The sequence below is a fragment of the Solanum tuberosum genome, unplaced genomic scaffold, assembly GCF_000226075.1.
Source record: "Solanum tuberosum cultivar DM 1-3 516 R44 unplaced genomic scaffold, SolTub_3.0 scf00304, whole genome shotgun sequence".
Lineage (NCBI taxonomy): Eukaryota > Viridiplantae > Streptophyta > Magnoliopsida > Solanales > Solanaceae > Solanum > Solanum tuberosum.
The window spans coordinates 67,330-89,305 of NW_006239227.1; the positions used below are offsets into that span (position 1 = coordinate 67,330).

At 32.6% G+C, this 21,976-nt stretch overlaps 1 protein-coding gene across 1 annotated transcript in view; it reads left to right on the forward strand.

Annotated features, from left to right (window-relative positions):
- Positions 1-781: 781 nt before the first annotated feature.
- Positions 782-21,976, forward strand: part of LOC107063087 (zinc finger MYM-type protein 1-like) — a 22,746-nt gene continuing 1,551 nt past the window's right edge. The window contains exon 1 of the mRNA XM_015314523.1: positions 782-908. Within this exon, the coding sequence (XP_015170009.1) occupies positions 782-908 (127 nt within the window). The remainder of the gene's footprint in view (positions 909-21,976) is intronic.

A 21,976-nucleotide genomic window follows, 5' to 3' on the forward strand; every position in this document is an offset into this window, starting at 1 on the left:
CAATTTGCTTATTTCAATGGTGATCAGGCAAGAACATAAGAAAGATTCATGCGATAATCAATATTAACACAAAAAAATTCAATAGATTACAATCATCCTATAGCCACAACCCTAGAACTAGGGTATTTAGCTACTCATAACAGTAGATTCGATCAAACAATGTTTAAGTATCATAGAAATATCAAAAGTAAAAGAGTTTAGGAAAGAACCCTAAAAAATGATGCAATACCTCTCCAAGTCGTCGTTCTTCAAAACCCAGAAAAAAGAATGTTTTAATAAAATATTAAACTATTTATACTAAAAATTCGAAATGGCCAAATTTGGCACTCAGGGGCGCGACACGGAGTGCTTCTCAGATTTCACTCTAATAATCTTCTCTTCTCCGCGACGCGGTCTTGACACGGACCACTCTGCCTCAATTCGAATCTCGCGAACCAAAATTAAAATCCCTCTCCGCGACGCGGAGAGGATACGGCTATGCCTTGGAATTCTTCTCATCCTTTTTCTTCCTTGCTTCTTTTCGACTCGGATCTTTGGTGTTCCCCAATGTCCATTATAGTGCTCGTTTCTCCTTTTAAGCTCACCTAGACAACTAATCATGTTGGTTAGCTCCTATACAACCAAAAGACTCGATAAGACTATAAACAAACACACATTGAATTCAAACTTTAGCTTAAATATGGGCATTATTAGATTTCTAGGCATATAAATACGCCTAAGATCAGTTGTTTTTTTCACAGATGCAGGTCTACAAAGGGAGAAAGAAAAGGTAAGCATTGGAATGGCGACTATGGATAGCTGTGGTCATTTGCTTCATGTCTTTGGTACCCTTATTAAATTTGTAGGGAAGGTCATAACTGCTGAAGCACTAGCAATTGAGAAAGCTGTGGAAAGAGCACTTTTAAAAGGTTGGTCAAAGGTTCACATATTGTCAATTTCAAAAAGTGTTATACAAATGTTGCAAAAGAATTTGATGTCATCTTGGGAAATAGAGACCATTTGCGATGATGTCTGGCGATTGATGAAGTCTTTCGAAGAAATCAAGATTATATATATTCCTCAAACATGGAATATGTTAGCTCATAATCTAGCTAAATTTTCTATTTCATGTATAAATATAATTTCTTGGGATTTTGCCTTCCCATGTTGTGTTGACTGATGAAATGATGTCTTATGGACATCTGAAACATATTTTAAAGTAATGCAATAAAGTGTTTTTCCGGAAAAAAAAACCCCAAATTCTCTATTTTAATCTTCAAATATAGAGTATCTCTATATTGGAGAAAATTAACTCTATAATTTCTCATACATTTTTGCAAGTTTATAAATAACATGAATATTCATATTAGTCAATTCATGATTCATATGCTTGTGTCACAGTATCAGTGTGACACTCCCATAAGGTAATGTAGATTTTTAAGAAAACTATTACTGGATTGTATGTTGCAATGTACTATAATCGACGTCAATTTATTATTTTTAATGTTTCTAATTCAAAATTGAGCATGAAACTTCGATTCATTCGGCCAATGCATTCTGGAAAAAAAACAAAGAGAACCTTGGTTGAAAGAGTAGATAAATAGTAAATTTTCACCTCATTACTACTATATAGAGAAGTCTAGGAACAGACCCTTCTTCGTCAACATGCCTACTTTTAGCCAAGGTCATTTATGTAATTTTTATATTTCTTTCGTTTTAATTTGTTTATCTTTTTTTTTTATTCCTTTTGGATATTTGCAAATTACATATAAAAAAATCAACAAATCACGATAATTAACAATTCGAAATATTTAAATTTTAAAAGACATAAAAAATTTGGTTGACTCTCAAAATTCTATTGGTGCCACATACCGAGACAAAAGAAGTAATAAAGGTTATTTGAAAATGATGTAAAAAGCCCTATAAATCTCAATAATTAAGAACTTGAAATATTTGAAAAACATATAATAAAAAATTGGTTGATTCTTTAAATTCTATCTATGCCACGTAAATTAGGATATAGGGAGTAATATGTATTATTTGAAAATTATGTAAAAAATACTATAGATCACAATAATTAACAAAATAAAATATTTAAAAGCCATACAAAAATTTGGACGATTCTCCAAATTACATCTGTATCTCTAAGTTGAGAATGAGAGAGTAACATATATTGAGTCTGTACTGGCACGAGTTCGCAAATCTAGTATTTATTACAAATATTGATGCACTTAAGTTTCTTGCAAGTTACCATCTTGTGCACAAATACATGCAAAAGGGGAAGCAAGGTGCACAAAGCATCCCACGTTAGCAAAGTTCGTGAAAGGGCCGCATCTTATAACGGACGTGATGTAGACAACTTACTCTGGTTCAATCATTAGTGGTTTCTTCGACGTGACCTATAGGTCAAGCAGAGACAACATTACTGTTGCTCTAGACTAACCTTTTAACTAGTGAAAAGTTTCCTCAAGATGGTTTCACAATAACTATCATTGTGAATTAAAAAAGTGTCAATATCTACTATATACATAAAAATATATAGGGAAAAGGACTAAAAACATTCTTCGCAAGATGAGAGCAAGCATTAGATGAAACCGACTTTGTCCATCTCGCATATCAACTTCCTCTATCGATAGCGAAAGCCGCCCAACACAGAGAATGAACATGGTCGGTACTAAGTTTCCTCCTCCCTTTTTCGTAACAAAATAAACCAAAAGTAGGACCAAACTGAGAGTTAGTAGCATAAACAAAGATGGGTTTGTGAATGAGAACTATAAGTTTCCTATTTTCATAGTAATCAGTGGAATTATTTCGTCAATTCTTGTTCATTGTTATTGAGATACATGTCAATTCGGATTAATATTTAGGTACCTATATTACCTCTATTTTTACCTTGTACATATAGTGTAATTTTTTCACCCTCAAAGACATCTAATGCTGCACTAACATAGCTAGTGTTTGCTTACCATTATGATTGTCATTATTCTGGAACTATGTCTGTCCAGGAGAAGGTACGACATCAAGGCGAGTTTGAATGCAATGTTTGCATTAGGACTTGATAGTTGGTTTGGAAATTGGGACTTTGCTCCGACGGATATAAATATTCCTTTTTCCAGATAACGAAGGTTCGGTCCAGCTTTGGCAAGGACACTATGACAAAATTATTGCACGCGAACTCAATCGTATCTAGAAGAGAAGCTCCCTTGGATTCAATATCATGATCTTGGAATGCTCGGATGGGCTTATTTGGCATTACTTAAGCCTCCCCCTCCAAATGTTTGTGGCTCACCAGGTGGTCCTCCGGTGACTTCGCCAAGGGTCCAACTCAGTGATGGGAGATATGTAGCCTACCAAGAGGGTGGCGTTGCCAAGGAGAAGGCAAAGCACAAGATCATTATTGTTCATGGCTTTGATAGTTCCAAAGACTTGATATTGCCGATATCCCAAGCATGAAAACTTTTAAAACTCCATATTTAGCGTATTCAGTTTAGTATCTGTTATGTATATATGTTATCTCCAAGTTCGATTGTACCTGCAATATGGTTGAAAATCAGAAAAAAAATTATGAGTCCAACGTTAAAGATTGGACTCAGCAAGATTTTCCTGAGTTTCAACCGCATTGCAGGTGCAAGCGAACTTGGACACAACATACATAATAGCTACTAAATTGAATACGCTGAATATGGAGTTATAAAAGTTTTCATACTTCGGATATTGGTAACATCAAGTCTTTGGAACTATCGAAGTCATGAACAATAATGACGTTGTGCTTTGCCTTCTCCTTGGCAACACCACCCTGTTTGTAGGCTAAATATCTCCCATCACTGAGTTGGACCCTTGGCGAAGTCACCGGAAGACCATCTGGTGAGCCACAATCTTTTGGAGTTGGAGGCTTAAATAATGACAAATATGCCAATCTGAGCATTCAAACTGTAGTTGCTACTGCTATTTGTGCAATCATAGCTGAAAAGAAAAGGGATAAATTAGACAATAGTTGAATGGTACATAGAAAGAATAGATATGAGAAAAGTGTATATTGTATAGTAGGCATAAAGTGGAGCTTGCCACTATAAGGCATAAAAAGACTAAATTGCAATTTTGGTGACAGATCATTGTGTCCACTGTTATGCTCGCGTAGATATTTGGTCTAGTGGTAAGAGTACAGCACAGCATGTGTAAGCTAAGCGCACGTCACGAGCTTAAACCATGTTAATGAACTTGTCGTACCAAGTTTCTCATGTTAAAAACAATTTCTGACTCTGTGTTCTATAAGTACAACAGAAATGGTATACAACAGACAGTCCTAGGTTTCGGTATGATATAAAAACATACAAATTTCAGGAAGCCACAGAATGGCTTTCCTTAACCAAATTCTCGTTTACCTGTACCTAAATTATTGTGATTTATCAAAGTAAGATTAGATAACAGAAAAAGGATATTCTTGTTGTTCCTCAAATGACAGCAAAAACAGTAATGTTAAGGTACAGTTGTCTACTATTCGACATGAACAACAACATACCTAGTTTAATCCCACAAGTGGGGAGGTAGAGAGGATATTTCCGATAGACCTTTGGCTCAAGTAAAAGCATTACAAAGCAGTTTGAAAAAAGAAAACAATAGGAATGAAGAAGCCAAGACAAAATACTTAAGAAGGCATGGCAGAACATACTAAAAAAGAATTAGTAACTACAACAAAATATTACGATAATCGAAGTGCAAGAAACATTAAATAGTAACAAAAGTGGAATACCAAGAAACTCCAATAGTAATAATACGACTACCAGTATAGAAGAATAAGCGAGACAACTCTCAACTATCTAACTATACCTCTACCCTAATCCATGTCGTCCATACTATTCGACTTGCTATTTCTATAAATCTCATTGCCACTTATGCAACATATATCAAGTCAACAGAAGAACTCTATGCATTCTAATGCCCTTTTAAACAACTACTAAGGGATTCAAAAGACTAACTGCAGTCGAGGGATGGCTATGCTATACATTTTCAAATGTAGCAGAAGCAGGGTAGAATTTATGTCTCATCTCTGGTGGTTGCTACAGTTCGAAACAGTAATGTGAAAGGAAAAGGTTTAATCTTAGGCTTCTTCAAAGGATGTTATCAGCAGTTGAAGATACTTCAATGAGAATAGAAATGGTACTTCATTTCAATCTGTTTTTGCAGGTAAGATCAATGTACAAACAGCGGCAAAGCCAATAATTTCGTCGAGAGTAATCAACGTGATGTTTTGATCTATATACAAAATATAAAAAGTATTTTTTTACGTATATACACCATATAGTTTTCTACATAATCCGTGTAATTTTTTTATGAAGGGTGATCAACTGACCACTTTCACTCTATGTGGCCATGCCACTGCATACAAAGCCAAGTTAGGATCTTTAGTCACGATAAATTTCTCAGCTCTAAATTGTGCTCGAGCGAGTATGTAGGTGTAACCACATCTCAGAGGTTTTTAAGTTTAGATCAGACATGAGAAGTAAAAATGGAAGTCCACAGAAAATTCAAAGTTTTACGAATGCCATCTAAGGGCTGTAAAAGGAACTACAGACCGTAGATTGGATCCGTAGATCAAACTTCATAGATTGGAATTTCAGGTTTGAGTTTTACGAGTCTAGTCTAAGGGGCGTAAACACATTTGCAAGTAGTAGATTGGTCCGTAAATCAAAGTACTGAAACAGCTTGACATTTAGCCTGAGTTTTACGAGTCGTAAAACCTTTTACAGGCGATAGATAGGCTCATGAGTTGAAGTCCTGAAACTCGATTGTTCTCTGATTTTTACGAACACTGTTTACGGTCTGTAGATAGAACCATAGACCATAAATGGCTCTCTCGATCAACTTTAGAGACCAAATATTTCAGCCAGATTTCTACAGATAGGGATCTACGGTCTGTAAATAGAACCACGTACCATAGATGCCCTTGTAAAACCTGCCGATGTCAGTTTTCTCTTAGGGTCATTTTGGTTTTTTTCCCACTCTTTTAATCCCTATACTATGTCGTTTTAACCTAATCTAAGTGGGATTAAGGGAAATTAATTGACCTAAACCTCCCCATTCACGCCCTAATACTTAGAAATCTAATTCTTTTCATTCAAGGCTCCTCCCAACCAAGAACTAGGGTTCTGCATCTTCAACTCTCAAGCTAGTGTCTTCTTTCCAAGTATGTGGGATTTCATCAATGGATATTCTTTCACCCGTTGAGTCCCAAAGAAAACCCAGTTTCTCGGTTAATGATTTCTACAAGGCTTAGGTTTTTAAGAAAAACATGAATTTCATGATATTTTCCATTCCTCTTCATGAATAGTTTAATTATGTGTTTTCACACTATCATTCATTATTTCTAAATATATTTTCAAGAATCCTTAGAACATAGTTATTTTCATGTCTCAGAACTATATTATTTTAGTTGCATGGCTCAGATTACCAGTTTTCATGATTTAAGATGCTTTTAGATAAAAGTGTCTCTCAGTTATTATCAAATTATCAGTATTCATGAGCTAGTCTTAATTATTATCAACATCATTTAGTATTATTAGATTATCAATGTTTGTAGTTTATCAACATTTTTACGTTGGGATTTTACTTAGCACCGAATAGATTTAGAATGAACGCTCACCCGTTAGCTAGGACTTATACCTTTAGTAGCAATCCCTAAGTCCTAGAACTACTTGCCACTATAGGTGTGTAAGGATCACCCATTAGACTAAGACTGACAGGGGTAGTCTCGGGTCCTGACAGTATGTGTCTAGTGCCTTAGATACATGCCATTCCGTTCTAAAATCTGACCTTTGCAACCGAATCTCAAAAGGCACAATTGAAGGGCTCCAAGCTGCTATTGATGTTTTTTTTTCAATGACCGAGAAATCTATCTAGAGCCGACCCTCTTGGCCAACCACAACCTTTGAAACTCGGAAATGATGGCTCACCCCTCTACCGTTCTCCACTTAAATACTGGACTTAGTTCACTTCGACTAGTTTCTAACTTGTGACCTAAGACACAAGTCCTTCAACCTTTCATACTATTGTATTTATTATTATAAATAGGATAAAAATATGAGTTAATGGTCAAAACACACCTAAATTATCACATTTCCACGAGTTTCATACCTCAACTATCCATTGTTCCATTTACCTACCTAAACTATCACTCTCTTTGTGTCAAAACACACCTCGATACTTAGCTAGGCTACACACGCCTTATGTTCCTATTGAGATATCTCATGTGGTCCTTGACTTTTTTATTATTGGGTTAATTTTAGAGCTACTGGTTAAAGAAACACCGAAACTATCACTTTTTTTTGCGAGTTTCATACCTAACTATTTCTTGTTCTCTTTTACCTGCCTAAATTATCACTCCCTTTTTTGTGTTAAAACACACCTTAATGCTGAGTGAATAAACTTTACTTTCACACATATCAAAAAGACAAAGACAATATCATTCAAACAAGTATTGAATTAGGTCAATTTGTATTAGCCTACATGAGATCGGAAAATAAATAAATGAAAGAGACTGTTATGATAATTAAATTAGATATATATATCCTACTGAACCTTAAACTCACAATAAAAACAACAATGGAAAACCAAAGATCAAAAAATTCATAAATGCAACCTAGCTATAAAATCTTATGTCAAATTTAAACAAATAAAACATAATCTTAAAATAAAATACAAAAGGAAAGTGTATTACCTTTGTTGAGCGCCGACTTGAAAGCTCAAATTGACGGACTTGTCCAGGTTCCACCTTTTCTCCATGAATCAAAAACGCAAGGAAGGAAATAAAATTTAAACTAGGAACAAATTTTTTTACAACCCAACTTTTGCCATTTTTGGGGTGTGAAAACCATATGAAAACAGTGAATTGGCCGGGTTAAAACGGTATGAAATAGGATAAATTAAGAGTTAATGGTCAAAACACACCTAAATTATCACAGTTCTGCGAGTTTTATACTTCATCTATTCATTGTTCAATTTAACTACCAACCTATCACTCTCTGTGTTAAAGCACACCTTGATGCTGAATTGGCCTACATGCGCCTATTGTGGATGGGGAATAAATATTTGGCCAACTCAACATCAAGGTGTATTTTAATACAAAGGGGATGATATAGGTTAGGTAGTTAAATTTAATCAATGGATAGGTGAAGTATATGAAACTCGTAGAAATAAAATAATTTAGGTGTGTTTTGACCATTAACTCTTAATTTATCCAATTTCATACGGTTTTAACCTGACCCATTCATCGTTTTCATATGGTTTTCACACCGCAAAAAGGGCAAAAGTTGAGTCATAAAAATTTCCGTTCATAGTTTAAATTCTTTTTCCTTCCTTGCGTTTTCGATTCAATGAGAAAAGGTGGAACCTGGACAAGTTCGTCAACTCGAGCTTTCAAGTCAATGCTCAACAAAGGGAATGCACTTTCCTTTTGTATTTAATTTTAAGATTATGTGTTATTTGTTTAAATTCGACATAAGATATTATAGCTAGGCTGCATCAATGAATTTCTTGATCTTTGTTTTTCCATTGTTGTTTTTACTGTGAGTTTAAGGTTCAGTAGGATATATATCTAATATAACTATCATAACAACTTCTTTCATCTATTTATTTTACGATCTCATGTAAGCTATTAAAAATTGACCTAATTCAATACTTGTTTAATTAATATTGTCTTTGTCTTTTTGATATGTGTGATAGTAAAGTTTATTCACTTAGCATTGAGGTGCGTTTTAACACAAAGGGAGTGATAGTTTAGGTAGGTAAAAGAGGAACTGCACATATAGATTAAAAGAAGGAAAACATGTTTAAACATAAACTCTATCAAATAAGGAAAAGAAAAAGGGAAATGACTCCTATACGGAAAAGGAATACTTTTCTAGGAAAAGAATTAATTTCCTTGTAGGAGTCAACTAGGGTTTAATCCACCTCTATAAAGGATAATTTCAAGAAGGAAAAATCGGCTTTTGCAAGCTACATTCGAGAAATTTTTCCAACAAGGGCATAACGACTAAAGAGATCAAGAAAGAAGAAGAAAGAAGAACTAGAGTTAGGCTTACTTTATAAAGAATAGTTTGCATTGTTTCATCTTGGAATTATTGTTTAGGGATAATTGTTCTAAGTGTGAAAGATAGTTTTAGAGAATTGTAACAAGAAGTGGGTTTGGCTTCTCGGAAGTATAGTGTTTGATTACAGTTAATCATTGAATAGTTTGAGAAAATGTTGAGTAGATGTACTAGAGTTAGTTCATTTGATTATAGAGTTGTAATCTAAAGTTGCTTTTTGGAGATAGTGAAGTTTTGGTGAAAAATCCTATTAGTGTAGGTTGTAGTTTTTCCTCCCTTGAGCAAGGAATGTTTCCATGATAAAATATCTATTTTTTTGTGTTGCATTTCTTGTTGGAATTAAGGCATTCACACCTTAATGTTTAGTCTTTCAATATTGTCTCTTAGTTTTTCAAGAAGTCTTTTAGTATTTTGTAATACATGTATCTAGTAAATTATGATATATGTATCTAGTTATTTGTGCAAGACCTTTGGTTTTACATTTTTATTTGTATAAATATAGCTATAATTGATGGCTCTATTCATCTCAAGTCATCTAAAGTAGCCTATATAAAACTTGAGCATTCTCTAAGAAAATATTCTCCTTCTATATTTCCTAAAAAATGGTATGAAGAGCAGGTTTTTGTTCTTAATCTGGGGTTAGGTGAAGAAAAAATATGGCATCCAAAACAAATAAAGGTGTTGATTCTTCTGTTATTCTTACTCTATTATTTATGGAAATGATTTTGAATACTGGAAAATAAGACTGAGAACACATCTAAAAGCTGAAGGTTTGTGAACTATTGTTGCAAATGGCTTTGACGAGCCAAAAAAAATGATGGTGAACTTACAACATCAGAGATGAAAAATCTTGAGGCTAAGTACCGCGCGTCAAGATGCAAAAGCCTTGAGCAAAATTCAAATGGGAGTCTCAAGAGCATATTTTGCAAAAATTGCTACTTGTGAGACTCCAAAGCAAGCTTGGGAGTGTTTGGAAACTGAAGTGTATCGTGACGAAAAGGTACGCACTATAAATCATCAAACTCTTAGAAGAGAGTTCCAAAATTTGAAGATGATAGAATCTGAAAAAATAGATGAATATTGCACAAGAGTCATGAATATTGTTAATGAAAAAAGTAATCATGGTGATACAATTTCTGACCAATAAGTTGTGGAAAAGACTCTAATTAGTGTCACGGAGAAATATGAGCATATTGTTGCTATCACTGAGGAGACGAAAGATCTTTCTAAGCTCTCCATCAAAGAGCTAGTTGGATCATTTCGTCAACCCAAAGAGACAGTTTTCTAGTCCAGAACTAATGAGAATTCTTAAAAATTCTCAAAAAAATCAACAAAAGAATAATTATAATCCAAAGAAGAAGGATGATTCAGGTTCTTCTAAGAAGGTTGAAGAAAAAGGTGAGAAAAGTTCTAGTCTTTTTTGTAAAATTTGCAAAAAGACTAATTACAATGCAGAAAAATGTTAGCACAAAGGCAAGCCTCAATGTAACTTTTGTAAAAAGTTTGGCCACATTGAGAAGGATTGCTAGCACAAGCAACGGGAGCAAGCAAATTTTTGTGAAGAACATGACGAAGAAAATGAAGAAAACCTTTTATTTGCTTCTCAATATGATGCTTCAGCAAAGAGCAATGAATGATATGTTGATAGCTGTTGTAGCAATCACATGACTGGAGATGAAATGACTTTTCTTTCAATTAATAGTAGCATCACTACTTAAGTGAGAATGGGGAATGGAGCCTTATTTAATGCAAAAGGTAAAGATATCATTTCAATCAACATAAAAGGGAGTGGTAAGCAAATTCATGATGTTCTTTACGTTCCTGACTTGCAAGAAATTTTGTTTAGTGTTGGTCAACTCATGAAAAATAGTTATTCTCCTGTGTTTAGAAATAATTATTGTAAGATTTATGATAAATTATGCCAAAACAAGTCATTGTTGAAGTAAAGATGATAAAAAGAAACTTTCCTTTACAATTTCATTATAATGCATTCAAAAATGAAGTTGTAGACGATTCATGGCCTTGACACAAAAGATATTTTCATTTGAATTTTCATGGTTTGAAGCTTCTCAAGCAAAAAGACATGGTGCAAGGGCTTCCTCAGATACATACTGAGGTGGATCCATGTGAAAGTTGTATAATGGGAAAGCAACATAGAAAGTCTTTTCCAAAAGGGATGTCTTGGAGAGCAAGTGTACTTTTGGAACTAATCCATACCGACATTTGCGGACCAATGAAGACTCCATCTCTTGGAAGTCAAAGGTAATTTCTAATCTTTATTGATGACTTTTCAAGAGTGACTTGATTTTATTTCTCGAAAGAAAAGTCAGAAGTATTTGCTACATTCAAGAAATTTAAATCCATTATTGAGAAGGAAAAAGGTTACAGCATCAAAACCATTCGCAGTGATAGAGGAGGTGAATACATAAGTCGAGAATTTGAAGAAAATTGCAATAATGAAGGCATTCAGAAGCAACTTCAGCATGGTACACTCCTCAACAAAACGGTGTATCTGAAAGAAGAAATAGAACAATTGTTGAAATGACGAGAACAATGATGAATGAGAAAGGGATGCCAAAATATTTTTGGGCAGAAGCAGTACATACAACGGTGTACATCCTCAATAAGTGTCCAACAAAGGCATTGAAGGACAAGACAACAAATGAAGCTTGGAGTGGAATAAAACCTTTTGTAAGACATTTTAAAATTTTGGGGTGTATTTATTATGCTCAGAAAAGAACAAAATTGGATGAAAAAAGTCAAAAATGTATATTTCTTGGTTATAGTGATGTGACAAAAGGCTATAGGCTTCTCGATGTCAAAACTAACAAACTTGTTGTTAGTAGAGATGTCATTTTTGATGAAAAAACAGCATGGAATTCGAAAGATTAAAAGGTGGAGAATATTTTTATCATATTTTTAGATGTGTCAAATCAAGAAGTGGATGAGGAAGAGGAAGATGTCCCCTTGGGAGAAATCTAATATTCAGAAAATGAAGAACCGCCTCCAAAACGAACAAAAATGTTGAGTGACATTTATCAAAGATGCAACTTTGTCGGTGTTGAGAAATAAAATTATGAGGAGGCAATAAAGCATGATGTTTGGAAGAAGAAATTCAGATGATTGAGAAAAATAATACTTGGGAGTGTGTGACTATACCCAAAGAAAGAGAAGTTGCAAGTCTAAAATGAATTTACAAAACCAAACTCAATCAAGAAGGAGATATTCAAAAGCACAAGAGAAAGACGAAATTCAGTTACAATTATTGTTAGACAGGAAAACAACTTGATGGCATCTTCACCAAAGCACTTTCAAGAGAATAGTTTTGCCATCTTCAAGAAGGCATTGGAGTTGTCATATTCCACTTTTGAGTGGGCGTATACTAGTAGGATCATTGTTCATTACATTGTTAGAATTAATGCATTCACACCTTAATGTTTAGTCTTTCAATATTTCCCTCTTAGTTTTTCAAGAAGTCTTTTAGTATTTTGTAATACATGTATCTAGTAAATTATGATACATATATCTAGTTATTTGTGCAAGACCGTTGGTTTTACATTTTTATTAGTATAAATAGAGCTGTAATTGATGATTCTAATCATCTCAAGTGATCTTAAGTAACCTATATAAAACTTGAGTATTCTTTAAAAAAATATTCTCCTTCTATATTTCCTACATTTCTATCTCTGCAAATTTAACAAGAACCTGGTTCTTGCTTAGATTGTAAGATTTCTTCATGAACTTATTGCAATCCTATTAAAAATTCTACGAGCTAACAAGTTATCAAGTATTGTTGAAGGAACTACCGTGATAGCAAGAGCTTCTGCTGGTACGCCTGCTTCTGGTCAGCAACAATCTTGGAGATATGAACATTAAGCTACCAAGTAGATGACATAGTTTGGAAGCCAATTAACAATAAAAGTCAAGATGGTTCCATTTTGTCAATGATCTCTAATTAATCTGTTAAAGAAGCAAAAAAGAAAAATGAGTGAGGGACCATTTGGAATGCTTACATATCAAACTTGTTTTTTACTTCCATCCACAGGGTAATATTAAATATCACTTTCTATGGAGTAATCATGATGATGTCAGATTGGAACAACACACATTGATTCTTTCTACTGTAATAATGAAAATTAAGGAGAGAAAAGAAAGCCTACTATATCATTGTTTTTTTCTAATGTCTTCCTATTTTTATCTTAACAAAAGTAAAATAATTTGGACATTCAAGGAATATTTTTTCTTAGTTACTATTAATTTGGACATTCAAGGAATATTTTTTTCTAATCATAATTTTTTCAAATACTTTCTAAGTGTTTTGAATTGTTAATTATTGTGAATTACAATACTTTTTATAGAGTTTTAAAATATTTTTATAGATTTGAATAACATATTAATATTTTCTATTTCAATTATAGATATTAAGGAGATAAAACAAAACTTACAATACCTTAGATTTGTTCTTGAGTGATCTCCCAATCTTGTCTTAACAAAATTATAAAATTTATTAAACTATCTTCATAATTTAATACATGAATATAAAGGTAAATAGTTGAGATAGTCCGTATATTATTAAGTAGTCATTAGTTATTTTCATAAAAAAGTAGTACAAGAACCCACTTCAGCTAATATAAGTATAAAAATATCACAAATATTTATTTAAAAAGTAACTGAATTAGTATTTGATAATATTTATGAAACAAATAAGAATGCTAGTAATATTATTAAATTTTGACGTACGACTCAACAAAAAGTATCAAAATAACTAAAGAATAATTGATGATAATTAGAACTATTCCAAAAAGTTTCGTTTATGTTATAATGAATTGATCAATTGTATTACCATTATGGTATGATTTTTTTGAATAAATGATTGAACCAATATATGTTATCTAGATCCTTATCCATCTAAATAACCTATGAAAGCAATAGAAATAAAATAAAAAGGAGTAATTTTAGGGATCTCCCTTCTTTAAGTAGATGTGCATCTTGAATTTTTTTTTTGTATGACAATTCTATCTTGACTCAGTCGTTTCTTTATTTTTATTTTTTGTGTTTGTGTTTTTTATAACGTTTTTTGGGTTCCTGATCTATAGCGTAGAAATTTAGGAGATCCCATTTTCTTCTGATGAGAAGAAAAGAGAGGTCTTAATCCAATCCAACTATTTCTACCTACATCAAACATATATCCATCTAACAAAAACTAAGAATTTTAATTTAATTTTCTTTAAGTGGGGGATATGTTCTCCCTAGGGCATGAGTCATGCTAAATAAAACAAATGAAAATTCTTCAAACAACTAGACATGAGAGACAATATATTTCACATTTTCCATCTATTTAAACAAAAAATAATAAAAACATTAATCAAAAGGGAATCTATTTTGCGCTAGACATAGGATTGACTCATATCTTTTACATTTTCCAAGCATTCACACAGTTTTACGTCATCAAAAATAGGGGAATCGTATCATATGTAACTCTTCTCGCATTTATAAATAGGGCCTAAAATATTGGTCTAGTCCTCAAAAATACTATTTGTGCTTCGAAATTACTCCCTTGAACCCAACTGGAGTGAACTAGTATATATTTGAGGAAATTTCAATAGGAACACATGATTTACGACCAAGGATCTCTAATTTGTGAAATAAATTAAGTTTTATTGAAGACTTATTTCTCAAATGATGAATTAGTTTAAACAAATCAAGATCTAGCTCTTCTTTTTTTTTCAGATCATTGCAAACAGAGAAGCCAACCTAATTATGGATTAAAACAAAAAACACATCAAATTTAAACGCAACAACTTAATTAACTTTATTTCAAAATTTTACCTCCATAAATAATCACTACACATGATAAAGCTCAATGTATGAAAGTGAACTCAGGGGCAATATTTTTCCATCTCAAACTTTAAAAACAATTTCAAAATCCATCTTTAACACCCATTGGTAATAAACATATCAACACAACAAACACCTCTTAATTTGTATTAAAAAATAATAATAATTAAGAATGCCAAAACTTTTCATAAATGAAACAATTAACAGAATACTTTTTCATCCCGTAGATGGTTTCCGTTTGCAAAACATCAAGAGCACAAGCCATTGTACGGGAGATCACAACTAAGGGCAAAAAATTCAATTGCACGAAACAACAAAAAAAACACAGAGAAAAGAGTACTTTATATTGTTACCTGATGACCAAGGAAGCAGGAAGATCAACTTATAAACAGTGGTCATATATAAAAAGAGGAGGCTGAGTTTCTTGTTAAACCACAGTGCAAACATTGTGCAGGTGTGGAGGGCTGGGGAAAATGTAGAGTGTGGGGCGGAAATAAAAACCCTAATCTTAAGGGAGATATTTAAAGGAGAGGAAGCGTACCGGGTGGGCTGGTCTCCTATATCCATGTAATGTTGCTTTGATTTGGGCTTTAGGCCCAAATGATGTTTATATTTGTTTTTCCATTGGAGTTATTAATAAAAGGCCCGACAAAATTTCAATTAAGAAAAAACAAATTAATTTTTCATAGGTCATATGAAGTGATTAACTGATTTTTTTTAGTTAACAGCTCAGTCGTAAAACTAGGATTCACATTCGCACACAAATGAATAATTATTAAAAAATTTCAATAATAAAAATTAATAGATAAATAAAATTTTAAGTAGTGTTTATAGAATCTTTAATTTGATTAAGATGAATCACTATTTTCTTATCTATTTTTATATAGCTAGCAAGAAATGTATCTTGTGACATAAAAATTTCTCAGAATAAAATGAACACAAAATAACAGGAAATTCATGCTTAAAATATTTCGTACTCAATATAAATATTTAAAAAATATGAAACAATTCATAGCCAGTGAAGAAGGAAGACGAAAGTATATGTGTATGTTTTATTCACTCTAGTGTTCCATTTGATTGAATTTCTTCCCACCAACACATTACTTTCTCCATTCATATTTACTTACATATCTATTAAAAAAATTGGTATTATCATGGTTATATTATCATAGTATAAGTAAAAGTGAAAATCTATTTTTGAAATAGTGGACTTAATATCATAACTAATAATTCAATGGACTACGTTGATACCCGATGTTTTAGAAAAATTAGGAAGAAAGTACTTTGTTTGAGGGTAAAAGAATAAAAAATAGAAAAATAAAGAAGAAATATCTTACCCCAATCATGTAACTTTTTCGTATTTATTTTTTATTATTTTCTCTCTCACAACTTGATCTATTAATTTTATTAGAAAAAATAATCCACAATATGTGTATTTGTTACTATTCAATCATTATGTGAATACTAATTATTAAATTCTCTCGCATGAAAACATAAAAGAAATTAATTAAAGAAACTAAGCAGGAAAAAGAAATAAAATTTCATGCGCACTATATATAGAAGTTTTTTGTGTGAAGCAAAGCTCGTAACTAATTGCAAATTTCTCTATTCTCTTATTTTCTGCTTTAATAGTAAGTCAGTACCTAAATTTCAATGCTAAGAACATCTGCAAAATATATCAATGGATTTGGGATGAATCATTTATGAAAATTTTAAGTGATCTCAAATTGTCATAGAAAAGAGATCCCCGAAAATTTATAAGGAGTGAATGGTTGTGATTTATGACTGAAAAAACATGAAGGTTTAAACTAAATTGTTGTGACTATTCGTAGAAACTTAGTTTTTTTAATAAATAAATTATGTAGGTTAATTAAAAGGGTATTAATGTTCTAAAATGCTACAAATAATAGAAGTATGTATGTGGTGAAAATTCTAAGAGGAAAATATGAGTGTGAGTTGATGAATGATTTGCTACAATTTGCTCACCAACGCTTTCTTATGTGGTAGCTCGAATTTAGTTAAATTTCGAATTTAATACTCTTGATCAAATAACACTTGAGATATTTTAAAAAGAAGAGAAGAAAATCTAAAAAAAAAATTGTAGTTTAAAATTGAGAGGAAACTCCTCAATTTATAGCTAGCATATAATAGTATGAATAGGTGCTAATTGTACCTTAGCAGAAAAGTGACATTCCTTTGAAAAAGTCATTGTTCATCGGAAAAACCACAACCCATTAAAAAAGTCACAACTTATCGGAAAAGGAACAATCCTTTGGAAAAGTCACAACCCTTTGAAAAAATCACAATCCTTCGGAAAAGTCACAACTCAACGGAAATGTCACAACCCTTTGGAAATGTCACAACTCATCAGAAAAATCACAAACTTTAATATGAAGAGGAATCTATTTTTAATATAATATAATTAATTAAATAAAATAAATTGAGTATTTTTAATTGGGGGTATTATAGTAATTCAACATTCAAGTTTGAGAGTTCATGATTTTAAGGTAGTATTTATATATATATAATTTTATAATAAAATTCAACGAACCATTTTTGTAATAATTCTCTTTCCTTGCAAATCAAAAACAAAAGTATTATCGAAAAAACCACAACTATTTTTGTGGTTTTCAATTTTCTTAAGTAAAATCTACTAAAAAAATAAAATGCAAGTTAAAATAAAGATCTGATTCTAAAACATATATATTCAAAGCTAAAAATGGATTGAAACTCGGGGAGGGTAAAAAATCACATGTCTATAATTCAAAACATGTCTGTCTAAATGCTTTTAATAATTTATTTTGATGGTTATACTTTTTAATTTTAATTTTGTATGTGTTGCTTAGCGAGGACATGACCCTAAACAAAAAGATATGGAGATCGAGGATTAGGGTAGAAGGTTAGTAGGTAGTTGAACGTTTTCTAGTTTTTAATTCTTGTAAATATTCTTTTTATCATTCACAGACTATCTTGTTTCTTAATTCTATTATTACATTTTGTTTTCTTTGATTCAATAACCGTATTGCGTATGATTGTTACTGATCCAAGGGTCTATCAAAAAAACATATCTACCTTCACAAGGTTCAAGAAAGGTTGCGTAAACACTACCCTCCATCCCATGTGGGATTACAGTCGGTTTGTTGTTGTTGTTCCTTAACTTTATTGAGATATGAACTAAACAATTTGTGTTTTTATTCAAGAAAATGGAAGGGAAAGAATGATCTGGACACCAATCTATACTAAAATAGTAGAATTGATTCAAAAATAATAAAATAAAACATCATTTTTGTAAGAGATCATAAGATTAAAAGAAAAATGACAATGCATTCTTTTCCATTTTTTTCTAGAAAGGACAATCAAGTCAATGTATAGTTCTTAAACTTCACAACATAATTTTTAAAAATTGCTTTTATAGGAACCAGCAACTTTTCCATTCTTTGTTGGAGTATAATTACCTAAATCTTCTAGTAAATCTAACTTAAATTGCTTAATCAAATTTAAGTAATTACAAATTTGATCATGTGAATAGCTCTTATCAAAGTGTGTCAATTTTCAATTTTAATATGCAAGTGAACCAATTTGTGCTTATTCGCTACTTTTTAACAATCCTCATGGTTGACTGTATTTTCAAATTTTTGTCCCTTATTTTGACCCTTCACATAGTTTTATTATGCATTTTATGATTTGCGGGGATGAGTGACACAATTCCTAAAGTGATCAATCTGATACGTAGAAGATTTTCAGTTTTGAAAGATTGATTTTTAGAAAGTTTGGCCAAAGTACATATTTTTGGGTAAATAAGATCTGGTTTGAGTTTTCATAGCTTCAGTAGGTCCAAAAGGGTGATTTATGATTTAGGTTAGAAAACATTTTATGTAGTGACTTGAAAATTCTAGTCTAGGCTAGTCTTATACGGGATATGAGCAAGGAAAGGTCTAGGGAAATCGTGGAAGGGGTTTGGTGGTATGTCTAAGATTGGATCATGTTTCCTAGTAACTAAGACATTAAGGAATCTATAGGGTTTTTCATAATCGAATTCGAGTGAAAAAACTCCCACTATCGAACTTGGTGTGAAGGTGTTATTATAGAACGTAAATGTTCGTAGGTGTATTGCGAAATGGAGGCATTGGGAAGGATTTTTTTGTTTTCATGCAAGCTACGCCTCTATATTAGGATAAATTTATTCTCATTATAGAGGGTTGGCCCCTATGGTGACACCGCTATAGCGGAGTTAGTGGGGAGTTTTATGCAGAAAAAGTCTCAAAACCTCTTATTTTCTTAAACTTCATTCTTGGGAAAAGAAAGGGTGACTTAGGAAAGCTTTCTTCAGTTTTTCCACCAAGATCTTCACTAAAGGTAAGTTAATTACTTCCCCAACTTGTATTTTGATTCTTAAGCCTTAGAATCAAGGGTGTTACACTTGGGGAAGGATTTAAGCTTGAATTAATGATAGAAATGACCTTTGGTAAGTGGGATGATCATGGGAATGGCCTGGGGTTTAGGTTTTTACTATAATACGGGTATTGTTAGGCCATTATTAATTGATTGTCGTGTTTTATTGTTGTTTTAGACTAAGAACAAGCAAAAAATCATAACAATGGAAAAGCTCAAATTCTTTAGAGTTTCCAAGGCTTGATCCGAGGTAGGTGATAGATGTGTGTTTTTCTAGTTTATTTTATATATGCTTTTTAACACGTTGTTAATAGTGCATGCATGATATAAATTAGGGAAATCAGAAAGAGATGATGTGAAATAAAAGATGTTATCAATCGCATAAAATAAATGTGTTACATGAATGTACACGTCTGATTGTGATTCATTGTGATTGTGAATGCGTTGTGTGTTGATGATTGGTATCAGGTGCAACATCAACACATACTATTGTTGGAATGGGTACCATGTACATACACTAACATCTGGAATGGGTACCACACCAGTACAATGGGAACATGTACCACCCTGCTACACTAAAAGTTTGTATGTGTGGGCTCCATAAGAGAACCGGACTCGCTTATTGTGATGTGATGGCTCATGTTTACTGTGTATGTATATCACGATCTGAAAACTTGAGTCATGATGACACCTACTATAACCCATTAGTAGGTAAGCCAACCCACAATTCGGAATGACAAGTAACATGCTTAAAGGGTTGAAACAACAAATAACAGGGGATGCAAGATATAATCTAAAGAAAACTCTGTAAGATGAGAACAAAAGCCAATGTATATATATATAATTAGACCCAAAACCTAGTAGTCACATGTACAAAAGCATCTACACAAATAGTACAAGTCCTAAAAGTGGACCAAAATATATACTTTTGTCTCAAAAGCAAGAAAAATTAGCCAAAACTAAACATAAGGAGACAGGTATGATCTAGAACATCATAAGTTCACCCTCCTCTCCGAATCCTCGTGAAACCAACTCGATATTAGCGTTGATGAATGGTGCTCAGAATTGCATCACAAAAATAGATGCAGTGTATAGTATTAGTATCAAAACAACAGGTACCAAGTAGGCATCATAGGCCAACATAGCTTCAAAAGTAAAAACAACATGAAAAGTGAGAAATAATACTACAGAGGTCAAATGAATAGAAATCTAACAAGAATACACACGAGTTTAGGAAGGAGTGAAAGGGAAAAGCAAGTAGAGGATAATATTCTTGAAACTCAGACTGCAGTTGTAGATCATGTGTTTAGACCTTGAAGTTATGACTATAAGAGTGATATACCCATACCTTAATCTACGACTATATGAACTGTTGAGGGAGAGTACCATGTCAAGTCACCATCATAAGTCTACCAAGGATCGGCGTCCACCCCAAGGTTGAAAGCTCATAGCACTCCAAGGCCGAACCAAAATCCGATTCACATCGTCGAAAGAAGCCTAAAATCACAACAGAGAATCATCTAGTCCGTAGTAAAAAAGGAATTATGGATGACAGGTCATCCAAACTGAGTTACTTCCTAGATAAGGCTCATACTATAGGACACAAGTATGCTACACTATTCTACAGGGAGTTAAGCCATCTAAAGCAACGTCGGAGAATTCTAAGGCCTATCAGCTTCCAAAATGCGAGTCTAAGGAAAACACAAGCCAATTCCTAGGCTAAGGCCAATAACAAGCTTCAAAATATCATAAACAAGTACGAACAGTAGCATCTTTGTTAGGATTGCAATAAGTTATGCAGTATCGGTTTGGTGCACATATTTCACGGGGTATTACTTGGATGGACATTATTTGTAGAGTATGCATCACTTAGACTATATTCTCTTGAAGACAACTTCATAGTAACATGATTATATTTCATATGTGAAACCCTTTTCATGGATATTATCCATGGTGCATCGACATAATTATGAGGTGTATTGGACTCACGATGTGCCACTAATAATATGATGTGTGAACTTTAAAACCACACCAATCAACCTCAGTAAGTCGATGCACCTCTCAAGTTGCATATGTTTTGATCCCATCCATGGAAAGGGTCTCACAGATGAATTATAATCATGTTACCCGAGAAGATGCCTTTGAGAAAATATGGTTCTCTAACTCATGCATACCCTGCAAATCATGTACACAGGGGCGAACCTACAGTGGTTCAAGTGGGTTCATATGAACCCACTTCGTTGAAAAATAACACTGTATATATATGTATATTTAATCAGTTTTTAAAATTTTATATGTATATATTAAATTTTGAACCCACTAACACAAGTTGAAGCTTAGCCGAGTGGCTGAGGGGGTTCAATTTTCCCAGCCAACCCGGGATTGAATCCCTATAGCCACATTTCAGTTTTAATTCATTTTTTATATATATAAAACATTCACACACAATTTTGTCCTAAGTAACTTTTGTCCTTTTAGTTACTTAGGAACTATAAAAAGTAGAACAACTTTTTACTTTTACATTTAAAGTCCAATAGTCAACAACTTTTGTCCTTTTTGTTTTTAGTTTTTTTTTTTTTTTTAAAAAGGCACTAATCCCTATTATTTTCAATTCTAAAAATCCTTTTATCTTCTTCTTTGTTGAAAATCTTCTTGAACCTCTCTTACTTTTCCCCCCAAAATTT